This window comes from Ictalurus furcatus, chromosome 6, assembly GCF_023375685.1.
Source record: "Ictalurus furcatus strain D&B chromosome 6, Billie_1.0, whole genome shotgun sequence".
NCBI lineage: Eukaryota > Metazoa > Chordata > Actinopteri > Siluriformes > Ictaluridae > Ictalurus > Ictalurus furcatus.
The window spans coordinates 27,872,947-27,886,847 of NC_071260.1; the positions used below are offsets into that span (position 1 = coordinate 27,872,947).

Below are 13,901 nucleotides of genomic sequence, written 5' to 3' on the forward strand. Positions count from 1 at the left end.
TGAAAATCACTGCATTAGGCTATTAAACTGTTTTCAATCTAAGCAAGTCATTAACTGTGCTTTTTTTGTGCCATCACTGTGGACTTGACCACTTTTTCTGCTTTGCTTTTTATATTTCCGATGGATGAATTTCAATTTTAACGTGCGGCACGGTTTGAACACGTTATCAAGAACAGAAAAACAAAAACAAAATGTAATAAATATGAATGTACGGTATCTTCTGAAATATTCAGCTTCGTTACTCATTCATCCTGGGACACATACCTCTTCACATGGTGAACCTTTGACATTTTCTACTATTAAATGTTTTGGGAAATCTATTTTACTGAACTGAAATACCAACATGCTGATTGTCTAACTGATATTTCATGATTCGATTTGCTTTAACATCCATCTAGTTTCTGTACCGCTTATCCTACTGAGGGTCACGGGGGACCTTGGAGCCTACCCCAGGGAACTTGGGGCACAAGGATACCCTGGACATGGGGCCAATCCATCACAGGGCACAATCGCATGCGTCCACACATTTCGGACAATTTGGAAATGCCACTCAGCTTGCAAAGCATAGTATGTCTTTGGATTTGGGGAGGAAACCCCTGAAGCACATGCAAACTCCAAGCACACAGGGAAGAGGCGGGATTCAAACCCCCAACCCTGGAGGTGCTACGTCTATCTCCATACCCAACCTGCCATTGTTATCTCCATTACCCACCTCCTTATCTTTGCAAAAAGCCAAGGAAAGTTTAGAAAGTTCAATGCATTGCAGCAATTTGCCACTGCTGTCAATTTTTTATTAATTAAAGGGTGACACATCATACTTATTATACGCAATCAGAAAATAATGCCGCTTGTCAATTGAATGAGAAATGATAGACACTGGGACTCTGAGATAATCGTGTCGTTTTGTTCATCACTGTTACACAGCGGCTTCTGACCAAGTAAAAAAACATGTTTGCGAAAATGATTCTTGCCCAATGAGTATATCGATCTGCTCTCACTGTCCTGCTCTCTCTCCCTGTCTTTCATCTTTATACCACAGCACAGCAATCAGAGTAGGGACTCGATCATCTCTAACTTGAGAGCATTATCATCTGTAACTTGTTTAGCAGCGGCCGCATCCAGATTAAATGAAATCGACTGCCCCTCTAGCTAATGGAATAAAAGTGGTGCTAATTGAGGCTTCTTGACAACAGGGAAGATCGCTCGAAAGAGAGGTCATGACTGTCGTAGCTACATACATGACATCCTGATAATTGGGATCCAGTAGTCAGTGTGCCATCTGTGCTCAATGTCTAAAAATACCACTGGTGTCTCCTATATCTGGTAACATAGAACTCGAAACCAACTGCCACTCATCCAATGCAAATCAATGACCTTTATGGAGACATATGCAATTTATAGCATAAGAGTGAGTTAGTGTGTGTATGGTTATTTTTTTTTTTTTTTTTTGAAATGCTGTAGAGCAAATATGCCTTCAAAATAACGAAATTAAATACGTCAAGCTTTTTCAATCATTTATTCAACAGAAATATCAACAGATGTGATATTCTTCTGTGTAAAAAGTAAGTACACCCTTGGCCTCAGAAGGTAGTCTTGCCCCCTTTTGCAGAAATAACTTCTTGTAGGTGTTTTGCATAATTGTCCACCAGTCTCTGACATTGCAAGATGTTTGAGGGTTTTCTTGCAAAGGGATTCAAGTCCTACATATCCATCAATCTATACATAGCATCATATGAGCGTCTCATTGCTGTAAGTTTAATCTAATCATGAACATAATTTAAAGTTCATAAAATAAAGTTAAATATCTAAGCAATAAAAGTCACACACTAGTGTGTGTTATCTATCTAATTTAGCTAATAATTCTTGAAATCCAATTTCCAAACACAAATACACCATATATATTAAGAAAAATCCACCGCTGTTATCATCACTAAATGTTACAGCTTTAAGAACAAGGAAGGATATATTTCTGAAGCAGTGGCTTCATTAGTGCAGTTTTTGCTGCCTGTCCTGGTCTCTAACATGTATATGCATTATTGTAGCCCACTTACATTGCATGATAGATGGCAGTGAGCATCTGCACCATGAACTCAGCGTCCAGTATCACGCGGTTACAGGGTTCCCGCCATGTCTTCTGCTGCTGCCGTGGAAACCCACACACACACAACCTAAAACAAATGCAGCACTGTTAGTACACACACACACGCACATTTTGAGAAACACATACTCACACACAAACACAAATTGAGAGACAACTGAGTAATACACAGCCCCATCTGATACAAGGACATAAAATATCCATCTATACCAATACACATGAATACACACGGTTATTTATTTATTTATTTATTTCTACGTTTGTCAGAAAGGTTCAGAAGTCTAGACTAGACGTGTGTATTGTGGCTGGGATCCTACAGGGTGCAACAACAACAACAAATCAAACAAGAGGATGATTTTTTTACTTTCATGCAAGCGTGAATAGAGCAGTCATACACGAAGCCCCCAGGACAAAGACAAACTGGCATCGCAAAAAGCATTTACAGCATCCATGAATTTTGGGAAACAGAACCAACTATATTCACAAACAAAAATAGTAACTACTCAAGTGGGATTAAAAATAAAATCAGCTCAGTGCTCATCTCTACCTGAGACCAATTATGAGACTGGAGTGATGTAGCTGAGGTTGAAGAATTAACCATACTGTCATAGATCATGCTGGTACATCTGTTTTTTTTTGGTTTTGTTTTTCTTTTCTACTGTGAGAATGGTACTCTAGGTAGGGTTCATATTTTATTAGGGGGGGAAAAAACCTGGCTTAGGCCAGTTGAAATCATATACACTCACTGGCCACTTTATTAGGAACGTTCATGCAGTTATCTAATCATGTGGCAGCATCACAATAAAAAGTGTTCCTAATAAAGTGGACAGCGAGTATACATGCCGATACAGATATTTGGAGCTACACAACCTGGGATAGAATGACTTTTAATGCACACTGTCCTGCACATAACCATCAATTAAAACTTTATGCCCTCCTCAACAGGAATCGTTCAACCAGTATAAGACTGGTGCATTCTTGGTTCTGTGTGTGTGTGTGTGTGTGTGTGTGTGTGTGTGTGTGTGTGTGTGTGTGTGTGGGGTTTACTTTACCATATGGCCTGTTATTGTTTAATGATGTACCGTGTGGAGGTCGAGGTGTCAGATAGGTCTGCTTAACACGTACATGAGTGATAGAATTGGTTTTCAGGTCAAGTGCAGGAAGTGAGGAACTGACACAGAAAACATCTTCAGATTCGAACATCCTGCTGAGGGCTAATGAGGCACTCCATCACAGCTGTCACAATGTTTCAAACTGCCTCTGTGTGCGTGTGTGTGTGTGTGTGTGTGTGTGTGTGTGTGTGTGTGTGTGTGTATACACTGTGGGGCTTTCAGAACACATTTCACAGTTACATAACATTATAATGTTTTTGTAATGCGTACTTAATTTATGACAAAATAAAATAAAATAAAATAAGTCATTTGTGAGCTCCAGCTCCAGGCACTAACATGGCTGCCGATAAATCTCCAGAAAGTGAGGGGCTTTATGGTAAAACAAGTCAAGTGCATTATGAAAGACATCATAACTCCTGTTAGTGCGTTTATATGAAACTTGTTTGCATGTAAATGAACACATTATTTTTCACTTAAAAAAGTGACACAGTGCTCATAAACAGTTGATGGGATATGAATTCATGCTGTAACACTGCTGCTAATGCTCCTTCGGTCTGTGCCAGTATAAATGATTGAATACTTTTTAATGCATTTGTAGGGTCTGCTGTCATTATACAGTACGAGAGCGGCCTCTAGTGGTGAAATAAAAAAATCGCTGACAAACTTTGTTGTGTTATTTGAAGTGTTTTTGATTCGTTCCTGATGTCTCCATTTGTATGTGTTATTTGGAATGTTACTTTTCAGCTCAGTTTTGATGTTTACCCCTTTTTTACTTTAATATTTATTAATAGTTTATATAGATATATATTAATATTTATATATTTAATTCATTTTAAAAAGTACAGTATATTTTAAGGGTACAGTCAGTACAGTTTATTTTTGTAATGAAATTCAGAAATATTTTAAACACTGTTTTTTTTTTTTTCATTCAGTATCAATTTTTTTTTTTAAATTATCGGTTATTGACCGGTTATTGGCAGGTACTACGCAACTTGGTCATCAGTAAAATTCACTAATCGGCTGACTGTCGAACCTTATTCTAGTCCAGCTGAGGATATGTGTGTGTGTGTGTGTGTGTATGTGTTCTATTGATTATCACTCAACATCCCGTTGTGCCCAAGCCTGAATCTTGACCATAGCAGTATATTAAACCTTGTTTATCTGTGTGTGAACGCCGCTGTGTGATGCCAGCACTTCTTACCGTGAGCTCATGCGGCACACGGCCTGGTATGACGAGGAGGGCATGTACACCATGGATGAGTTGTAGCACAGCATGAGGAAACACAGCACCTCGAACCTGAGAAAGAAGAGGAACAGCGATCACCTCACAGCAGGTCTGGAGAGCAAGAGTGCTTGGCAAACTCTTTGCTTCAGCAGGAAGTGTGTAGTGTTACCAAATGATTCTCACACACACATGCGTTTACACGAACTATATTGCTTACACAGTGAGAATTATGGGAAGTGTTCAATTTGCAATATGATTCAGGAAGAATGTGTGTACGGTTTGTGGGAGTTGTGTGTGTTAATACAGACATCCAATAAGATCTCTTACATGTGTGATGCAACCAGACACAAAGCAGCGTCATCACCACCACCCCGGAATTGATGTTTTGCCAATAACGGCATGTCCCATGGCGATTTGTCAACACTAACAAAGTTTTACACATTAAAGAATGACATTTTTTCAGTTTATATCAAGTTACAAGGTGGTTGAGCTTCCCAGGACAAGTTCCTGTTATCACTTAGCATCTAGAAACAGTTGTTCCCTCACCAGCTTCACTTTTTCTCTCTAATGCTGCTAAAAACTTCCTAAGAAATGCATGCAGCCTATTACTGAGAAACTGCAAAGCCCTCTGTCCTGAAAACTATAAGGACAACTTTACCTCTGAGTGACAAAGCATGGATGCTGGACAAAGCACCGTCTCCTTCCACAAACGCTAAATAAACGTCTCCTCACAGAAAACTACAACATCTCATATATTCAGGGAACGTAAAGCACAGTCTATCTCTGCTTTAACTCAGCACGGGTTAATCAATGGAAGTGTCTGGAACTAGTGGTTCTATTTTTGCGATGAAAGCACACACACAAAGACATAAGACTGGGCGACTGTGGCTCAGGTGGTAGAGCGGGGTGTTCGCTAATCGTAGGGTTGGCGGTTCGATTCCCGGCCCACGTGACTCCACGTACCGAAGTGTCGATGGCAAGTTAGCGCCTTGCATGGCAGCTGTGCTACCATTGGTGTGTGAGTGTGTGTGAATGGGTGAATGAGACACAGTATAAAGCGCTTTAGGAAAAAGCGCTATTTAAGTCAGACCATTTACATAAGACCAATGTATACACAAGCTGGTGTGTTCGTGATTAATGTTGATACAAAATGTAATGCGCTGGATTTCAAGGAATACTTTATCAATAGGTATAATTACGCTGGCAGCTGCAATGTCCAATACGGTCAGTGCCACTCATTTCCTTCAACAGACGTATAACGGCATATACTTACTTCACACCGACTTCATAATGATTTCTAGTGGTAGAAAAAACTTAGAGAAAACATTTCTTTCTGTTTTCCCTGTGAATCAATAGTCCAAAAATCAATGGCGGGGATTAAACGCAAGTGGTCAAGAATACGGATATCAGGATAAAAACAGGCCTTAAAGGAAAAAAAAAAAAACATGCAGAAAATCAGTGATGAATATAGATCGAATGGGGCAGAGTTCAGACTCTATTATTCATGCTGTAAACACTACAAAATACAAGATACATGCTCAAGTGTGCACAGATGTCGTAAACTTCATCTTCAGATCATCTGGGCTGTTCGCTCTTAAAATGTTATAGCTAAAATAAGTAACTGTTGTGTTTGATTAGTAGTTGAATGAAGTAGTCTGCGTATGTTGTGAATGTGGTGTGAAATAAATAGTAAACATCCATAAAGCCAGGCTGTATCCCTCTGTTTGTCCTAAAATTCTATTATATTACTGGCGATTTAATTCAGCACGACCAGCTGAATTTATTAAAAAAAAAAAAATGTAAAAAAATTAAAAATGACTCAGACGCTGAAACTCCCGCTTCACTGCTGCAGCGTCTGGTGTAAAATTTTATCAGTGCAGAGATTACAAACTGCAGTTTTGTCATCATTCCACACAAGAAACATCATCTTTACACACGGCACAAAATCGATGTGTTTTCCTGCCCTCTTTTGATTGACAGGATATAATCGGCCCTGATCATCAGATGCTTTTAAACTACCGAGCGATAGCGTGAAAAATTGCCTTTATGGCCGATACACCGGTGCATCTCTAAAATATAATAGAATGTAATATATGTATATATATATGTGTATGTATGTGTGTGTGTATGTGTGTGTGTGTGTGCGCACTTTTGGAAATCACACGCCTTCCTTTGCGCTGCATCACCACCATCAGTGTGGCCATCACCACTCACTTATGACCACAAAAATAGTAACAGAGCTCAAAGATGAAAAACCGGCTTTTATGCAGAAAGACCTGCAATTATGCTTAGGCTTGCGCTGGGCGGAAAAATAGGGACCCAACTACTTCAAATCATCTGAGTGCAATTATACTTCTGTAAATGTAAAAGACAGCATAACACACGAATCTGTTCCAGATATGTGGGACATCTCCAAGCGAAGGTTGATGTGTAATATTTATGAGGGCCAGGTGCGCTGTGTGTGTGTGTCTGTGTGTCCGTCCCTAGGGAGGCAACTATGGACTGGACTAAAAATAGCACACGTGTGTTACCTGTTTTGAGCGGTGAAGGTCTCTCTCTGGGGATGCAGGCCGCTGTAAACCACTCTGATTAGATCATGCTGACTTAGAGCTCCCTCTGTCAGTGCCATGGAACCGAGACTGGAGGGCTGAGGGGACACGCATTAAAAATAAATAAATCGATCAATAAATAAAGCAAACAAATAAATAAATGCATTTAAAAAATGAACTATCACAGTGCTTACAATATCACTGAACAACACTCTATGAAAACACTAGTGCTTGCAATTTTCAGCAGATTTGGGCCAAGACGCATCATCTGATGTCATCGCAACGCACATTCGCAACCTCTTTGATTCACGTGTGTCGAACAGGAGTACAGCTAACAGGTCTCATTTACCAACAAACATCGCTATGAAAGACCGTGCAAAACTCATTTGTGCTACTGCATTTTCACCAATTCAAGTAGTCTTCCTCAACAAAAAAACCCCACAACAACCTCTGCAAGTCGCATCGCAAATTTTGAAAAAAGCCGCAGCAAAATCCGGCATTTTTGGCCACAACAATCGCAAAAAAAAAAAAAAACCTCCACGAACTCCTGTACAGACTGACTAACACAGTATGTAATTCATGACCACGAAACTGTTAAAACTATTTCAGGATCATCTCTACATCATTAGAAATGAAACTGTGTATGACATTTAGAAAGAACCCAAAGTCCTAATACCCGCCAGGACAGGTATCCAGGACAACAGGTTTGACGTGGTAGACACGAGCGGGATATCTGTCCATGCGCCTAATGAGCAAGTCAGAGACGAGACGACATGAGGAAGAAATCTTGAGAGGAACCAGACTCAAAAGGGAACCCGTCCTCATCTGAGTGACACCGGATAGTGCGATTATAAATAATCCCCTTCTATAACCGTGTACTACGTGCTCAAGATGGGCAATTGTGTAACCAGGAAATTCAATAATAAATAAATTCAATTAATCAATCAATATGTAACAAATGCTAAGAAACCATATAAACATTATGAACCATTTCAAAGTAATTTTTTTTCATTGATTTCAGGTATATATATATATATATATATATACACACACACACACACACACACACACACACACCCCCACACACTCCCCTTGCAGTAACCTTGTGAGGAAGTGCTGAGATTGAGGGATCTCATGCTTGTAATTACTTGCAGTGAATTAGTCATACACAAGCTAAAGCACAGCGCTGCATCAGTTACTCGCCGCAGGCCGAATCTAAAGCTGGGAGCAGATGCTGAACGTGTTTGTTAACAAAACTGCATTCGCCAAGAGTGTGTTGATTACACTGGAGAGAAAACAAAACATAACTCAGGGTTCCCGCACAAAATATAGGTCATTTCTTTACCTTCCAAACTTGGTTTTGCTTAATGAACATTCCATCTGATACAAAATTACAATATTAAACGGTATCTAGAATATATAGTATGAGGACAGTCAGGGGCGTAACCTGGCCTGGGCGTTCGGGGCTGTAGCCCTCAAGAATTTTTCTTTAGCCTTGAATAATTCTCCACTTGGAGCGGTTTGTCATTCTGTTTTATTATTAATTATTAATTTGAATTTGAACTAATTTTAATTAATTTTATTATTTGTTATGTATTATTGTTGTCCATGTAAACGCACTGATTGTTCCGAAGTTAAAAGCGACTAAGTCAAAACAATGGCGTTATTTTGTACGTCAATATAACGAGATACTAAGTTAAAATAACGACTTAGTAAGTCAGGATAAGGAGATATTAAATCACAATAACAGGATACTAAGTCAAACTAATGACTTAGTATCTCGGTATTTGGCTTACTAAGAATTGTTCTGACTTCCTAAGTCAACCTAATAACTTCGTAGGCCAAAATAATGACACAGCAACTGAAAATAAATAAATAAATAAATAAATAAATAAATAAATAAATAACCTTAGTTCATGTCTTCCACAGGGAACAGACTTCACTCTTTGTAACAGATTTAAAGAAAACTGTTGCTGTGCAGTTATCAAGCTAGCACTGATGCTCAAAGCACTAATCGAACAATTAATCAAACTGCATGGTAAGATCTGTAAAAATCATGGTATGATTTCTGGTCACTGTACAGCATCTTCATGCTCCAATGCACCATTTCTGACATGCATGAAAAGCACAGGCACTTCTTTGGAAGAGCAGGAGCTCAGATCAGCTGTTGCTGAACGCCCACACGCACGCACACACACATACATACACGCACCGAACGTGACTGAGTCCTGGGGAGTGCTCAGCCTGCTGTTATGAAAACTGACAGCGTGAAGGCAGGAATGAAATCATGCATCACTCTCTCGGCTGCGTTTGTGGATATCCAGCGTGAGAATGCATTACAGCGTCTCAATCTACTTTGCTCACTCTCACACATGAGAACTTCGTTAGGGAGAGCGAGAGCTGGTAAACAAGAACCACCAACAGCATTCATACCAGCACTGCATACACACTGAAAACACACACATGCACAAAAAGAGACACACACACACACACACACACACACACACACACACACACACACACACACTTACCTCGTGATATATAGATGGCTTAGACAGTGAAGGAATGGTAAAGGACAGCAGCTTGCTGTTTCCCTCTTTGTCTACAATCTCCTGCAACATAAAACAAATGCATTTCATCAGAGAAAAATGTAACTGACCATCCACCTTACATTTATAACAAGTTCATCCAGGTACAGTATATACAGTGCCCTCCTAATATTTTATATATATATATATATATAAAATATTAGGAGGACTCTCCTCCTCTGGACTCTCCTCTTCAGTTCACCCCACAGGTTTTCTATGGGGTTCAGGTCAGGGGACGGGGATGGACATGGCAGGACCTTGATTTTGTGGTCAGTAAACCATTTTTGTGTTGATTTTGATGTATGTTTTGGATCATTGTCCTGCTGGAAGATCCAACCATGGCCCATTTTAAGCTTTCTGACAGACACAGTCAGGTTTTCATTTAATATCTGTTGATATTTGTATGTATCCTAACAAAATGTCCAGATCCTCTGGAAGAAAAACAGCCCCAAAACATGAAGGACCACCACCATATTTACCCGTGGGCATGAGGTACCATAGAACCTAATCCATCTGAAGGTCCAGTAGTGTCTGGCGAACTGAAGACACTTGAGTCTGTTTTTGGATGAGAGTAGAGGCTTTTTCCTTGAGACCCTTACAAACAACTTGTGGTAATGAACGTGACTTCAGATTGTAGTTTTGGAGACTTTCTGACCCCAAGACACAACTAACTTCTGCAATTCTCCAGCTGTGATCCTTGGAGATTTTCTGGTCACTCGAACCATCTGCTTCACGGTGCATTGAGACGATATACACACACGTCCAATTCCCGGTTGATTCATAACATTTCTGGAACGGGAACTTCTTCATTATTGCCCTGATGGTGGAAATGGGCATTTTCAATGCTTGTGCTATTTTCTCATATCCACTTTCCATTTTGTGAAGCTCAACAACCTTTTGCCGCACATCACAGATATATTCCTTGGTCTTACCCATTGTTATGAATGACTAAGGGAATTTGGCCTATGTGTTACCTCATATTTATACCCCTGTGAAACAGGAAGTCATGGTTGAACAATTTCCTGTTCCTAGTCTCCCACGTGTACTAAAAGAAAAATAAAAAATCAATGGGAATATACTTCAAATATATTTTTCTCATATGAATTCATAGGTGTGCCAATAATTGTGGCACACATATATTTAACAAGGATATATTTTTTTCGATAAACCTGTGTTGTTTGATCAAAAGGTTAAACGAAGATATTTTTCACAGCCTTCTTTGCTCATATTTACCAAGGGTGCCAATATTAGTGGAGGGCACTGTAACAAGCAGAGGTGCCAAAACTAATAACAAGAAAGTCCTAGAAGGCAGGGAGAAAAACAAAACAAACAAAATTGTTTTTTTTTTTTCCTGGTGGAAGAGGCAGCTCCATGAAAACTGCATACAGTTGAGGTAATAATTTTACACATGCCTTGCAGAATCTCCAAAATGTTAATAATTATTTTTTAAAAATGGAACAAGATTTTGTTTAAAGATCTTATTTTTTTCATATAGTACTGCCCTTCAGAGGCTACATAAGATACTTACATGTTTCCTAGAAGACAAAATAATTTACACTGATCATTCTGTTCAAAAGTTTACACCCCCCTGGCTCTTAATGTATCGTCTTGCCTTCTTGAGCATCAGTGAACGTTTGCACCTTTTGTAATAGTCGTGTACGAGTCCCTCAGTCGTCCTCAGTGTGAAAAGACGGATCTCAACATCATATAGCCACTGTTGCAAAGGGGTCAAATATACAGAAGATGCTGCAAAAGTAAAGAATGTGCAGGACCTGGAGGATTTTTTTCTGAAGAACAGTGGGCAGTTTAACTACTCTTTGTGTAAATTCAGTTATTATTGTGTCTTGTGGACTTATATGTAAACATCTGTTATGTGAAATAGATTATTCAGGGCAGGACTAAATAAAACACAAAATGCAATATTCAACATCCTTCTTCTTCTTCTTATTATTATTATTATGTAATTATTAACATAGATCAACATGTTAAGCATTTTTAAGTTAACACTGACATTAACAGATTCTGCATAGTGTACGTAAACTTATGAGCACAACTGTAAATTATGACACATATTGGTTGAACTGATATTTAACTGAAATCTGTCAAAACGTTTGGCTTTATAAGCAACCATCACTATATACAGTACGCTGGTTCTGGATGTGATTTTGGGATAGTGTTATCTAGCTAACATACTAGAAGGAGTCTCCAGCGTAAATGCTTTCTAACGCTCAGTAAAGCTGCATTCGACCAGCCGTCGTAACTTATAATCTGACCTCCGACCACATAAATATGAAGAAAAACCCCTCATCGACTCGGAACTCCTGGGAACTCGAGATGGTCTCCTCAACTCCGAGTTCAGCGAGTGACGTCAAATCAGCACGGCTGCTCACAGCATCAACAGCAACCAAAGTATCACGCCTTACCTTTAAATGAGTTATGCTGTGTATACAAGTATATGCTTCAGACTGATCAACATACAGACATGTTCACTTGTTAAATCCAGAACACTGACTATACAGCTTGCTGTTTTGAGGAGGTAAATATACATCACTGATCATAGTTGTCTTGTTAGCATCAAGCTAGCCAGTTGAGTCCATGCTTTTTTCCTCCACTTTGTAACTCGAATGCACGGAGGTCGAAAATTCAGATTCGCCGATTCGAATGTAGCACATGACCACTTATATAACTGAACGAATGCAATACTATGCGTGCGCACTTTGGTTAGCATACATAATCCATCCCTGAGGATGTGTGTGTATGAAGGGTGTTCCTGTATACACACACACATTCTCCCATCATGACTCATGTGTGTCCTTGAACGCTGCCTCACAGTGTTAGCATGCTAATGATAATGAGACAAGTCTGTTCTTGCAGTGATGCCAAACCGCTCTGAAATCTCCTGCATCCCATCCACAACACACACACACTCACACACACACTACACCATCCGTCTACAGCTGTGACATTTCCTGCTGATCATAATGAGTTACACTGAGATAGATATTGATCAACACTAAATGATCTAACGCAGTCATTTACGACTCTGAATGAGAGTTTACACGCCTGCAGGGTTTAGTCAGGAGCTAACCTGGATTACACACAAACAGCAAGGCGTCTGACTAGGGGCAGGAATTAAACAAGACCAATTAAAAAATAAATAAATAAAATTAACCAGTAATACTTTACTTCCATCCACCCATTTTCTATACCGCTTATCCTACAGGGTCGCGGGGAACCTGGAGCCTATCCCAGGGAGCATGGGGAACACGGCGGGGTAAACCCTGGACAGGGTGCCAATCCATTGCAGGGCACAATCACATACACATTCACACACCCATTCATACACTACGGACACTTTGGGCATCCAATCAGCCTACCATGCATGTCTTTGGACTGGGGGAGGAAACCAGAGTACCCGGAGGAAACCCCCGCAGCAAGGGGAGAACATACGAACTCCACATACACAGGCTGTGGTGGGAATCGGACCCCCGACCCTGGAGGTGTGAGGCGAATGTGTTAACCATTAAGCCACTGTGGGCCCTTAATACTTTACTTACTGGTACATATTTTTAAATTCTTTGAGAAATATAGTCCGACAAACCTGCATTGTTTTATTATAACTAACAAAATAAAACAACTTTTGGAAGTGTGCTTCAACTTTTGGGCTGTTTACACTACACTTAATTCAGATTACCTGCTTAAATTCATTTTATCATTTCATTTTTAATAGTCAGAACCAGAATTATTGGCACCCTTGGTGTAAAAACATCAACAACAAACAAACAAAATTGGAGTTACCGGCGCCTTCCGGTCAGCTCATACTCGCCTGGCCATTCTCCTCTGACCTCATTCATCACTGCTCACTAGGGTCATTATATAACAATTTATATATCAGCCAATTCACCAATCACATGATTTGATGAGGCAAAGTCACAAGACGGTTTTTGATGCGCATCGAGAAATTTCTTCGGTAAACGTGTTTCCATCGTAGTTTATACGCATGTCTTCTTATCAAACAAAGTATTGTCCGCCTCAATTGAATGTTTTTTTTTAATGAGTATTTTGGAGATTTTATTCGCACCTGGTGTTTCCATCCAGCGTTTATTATTTATATTTATGCGATATCTCAGAATTCGCATCAAGATAAGTGGATTGAAACATGGCAACTGACCCCGATCTGTGTGTGTGTGAGTGTGTGTGAGTGTGAGTGTGTGTGTGAGAGAGAGAGAGAGAGAGTTAAAGGTACAGACAGAAGCAGTCTGGCTGCGCTATTTGTGCTCGTACAGTATATGTTAATAATCATAGGACATTATTTTAAAAGCTCACACA

General features: G+C 39.7%; 1 protein-coding gene across 2 annotated transcripts in view; it reads right to left on the reverse strand.

Moving 5' to 3' along the window:
• Positions 1-13,901, reverse strand: part of LOC128609084 (hyccin 2-like) — a 72,438-nt gene that overhangs the window by 15,544 nt on the left and 42,993 nt on the right. For both annotated transcript variants that reach the window (XM_053627446.1, XM_053627447.1), the window contains exons 6-9: positions 9,516-9,596; positions 6,967-7,082; positions 4,412-4,507; positions 2,052-2,168 (exon numbers count right to left, since the gene is read on the reverse strand). In XM_053627446.1, coding sequence (XP_053483421.1) covers positions 2,052-2,168; positions 4,412-4,507; positions 6,967-7,082; positions 9,516-9,596 — 410 coding nt within the window. The remainder of the gene's footprint in view (positions 1-2,051; positions 2,169-4,411; positions 4,508-6,966; positions 7,083-9,515; positions 9,597-13,901) is intronic.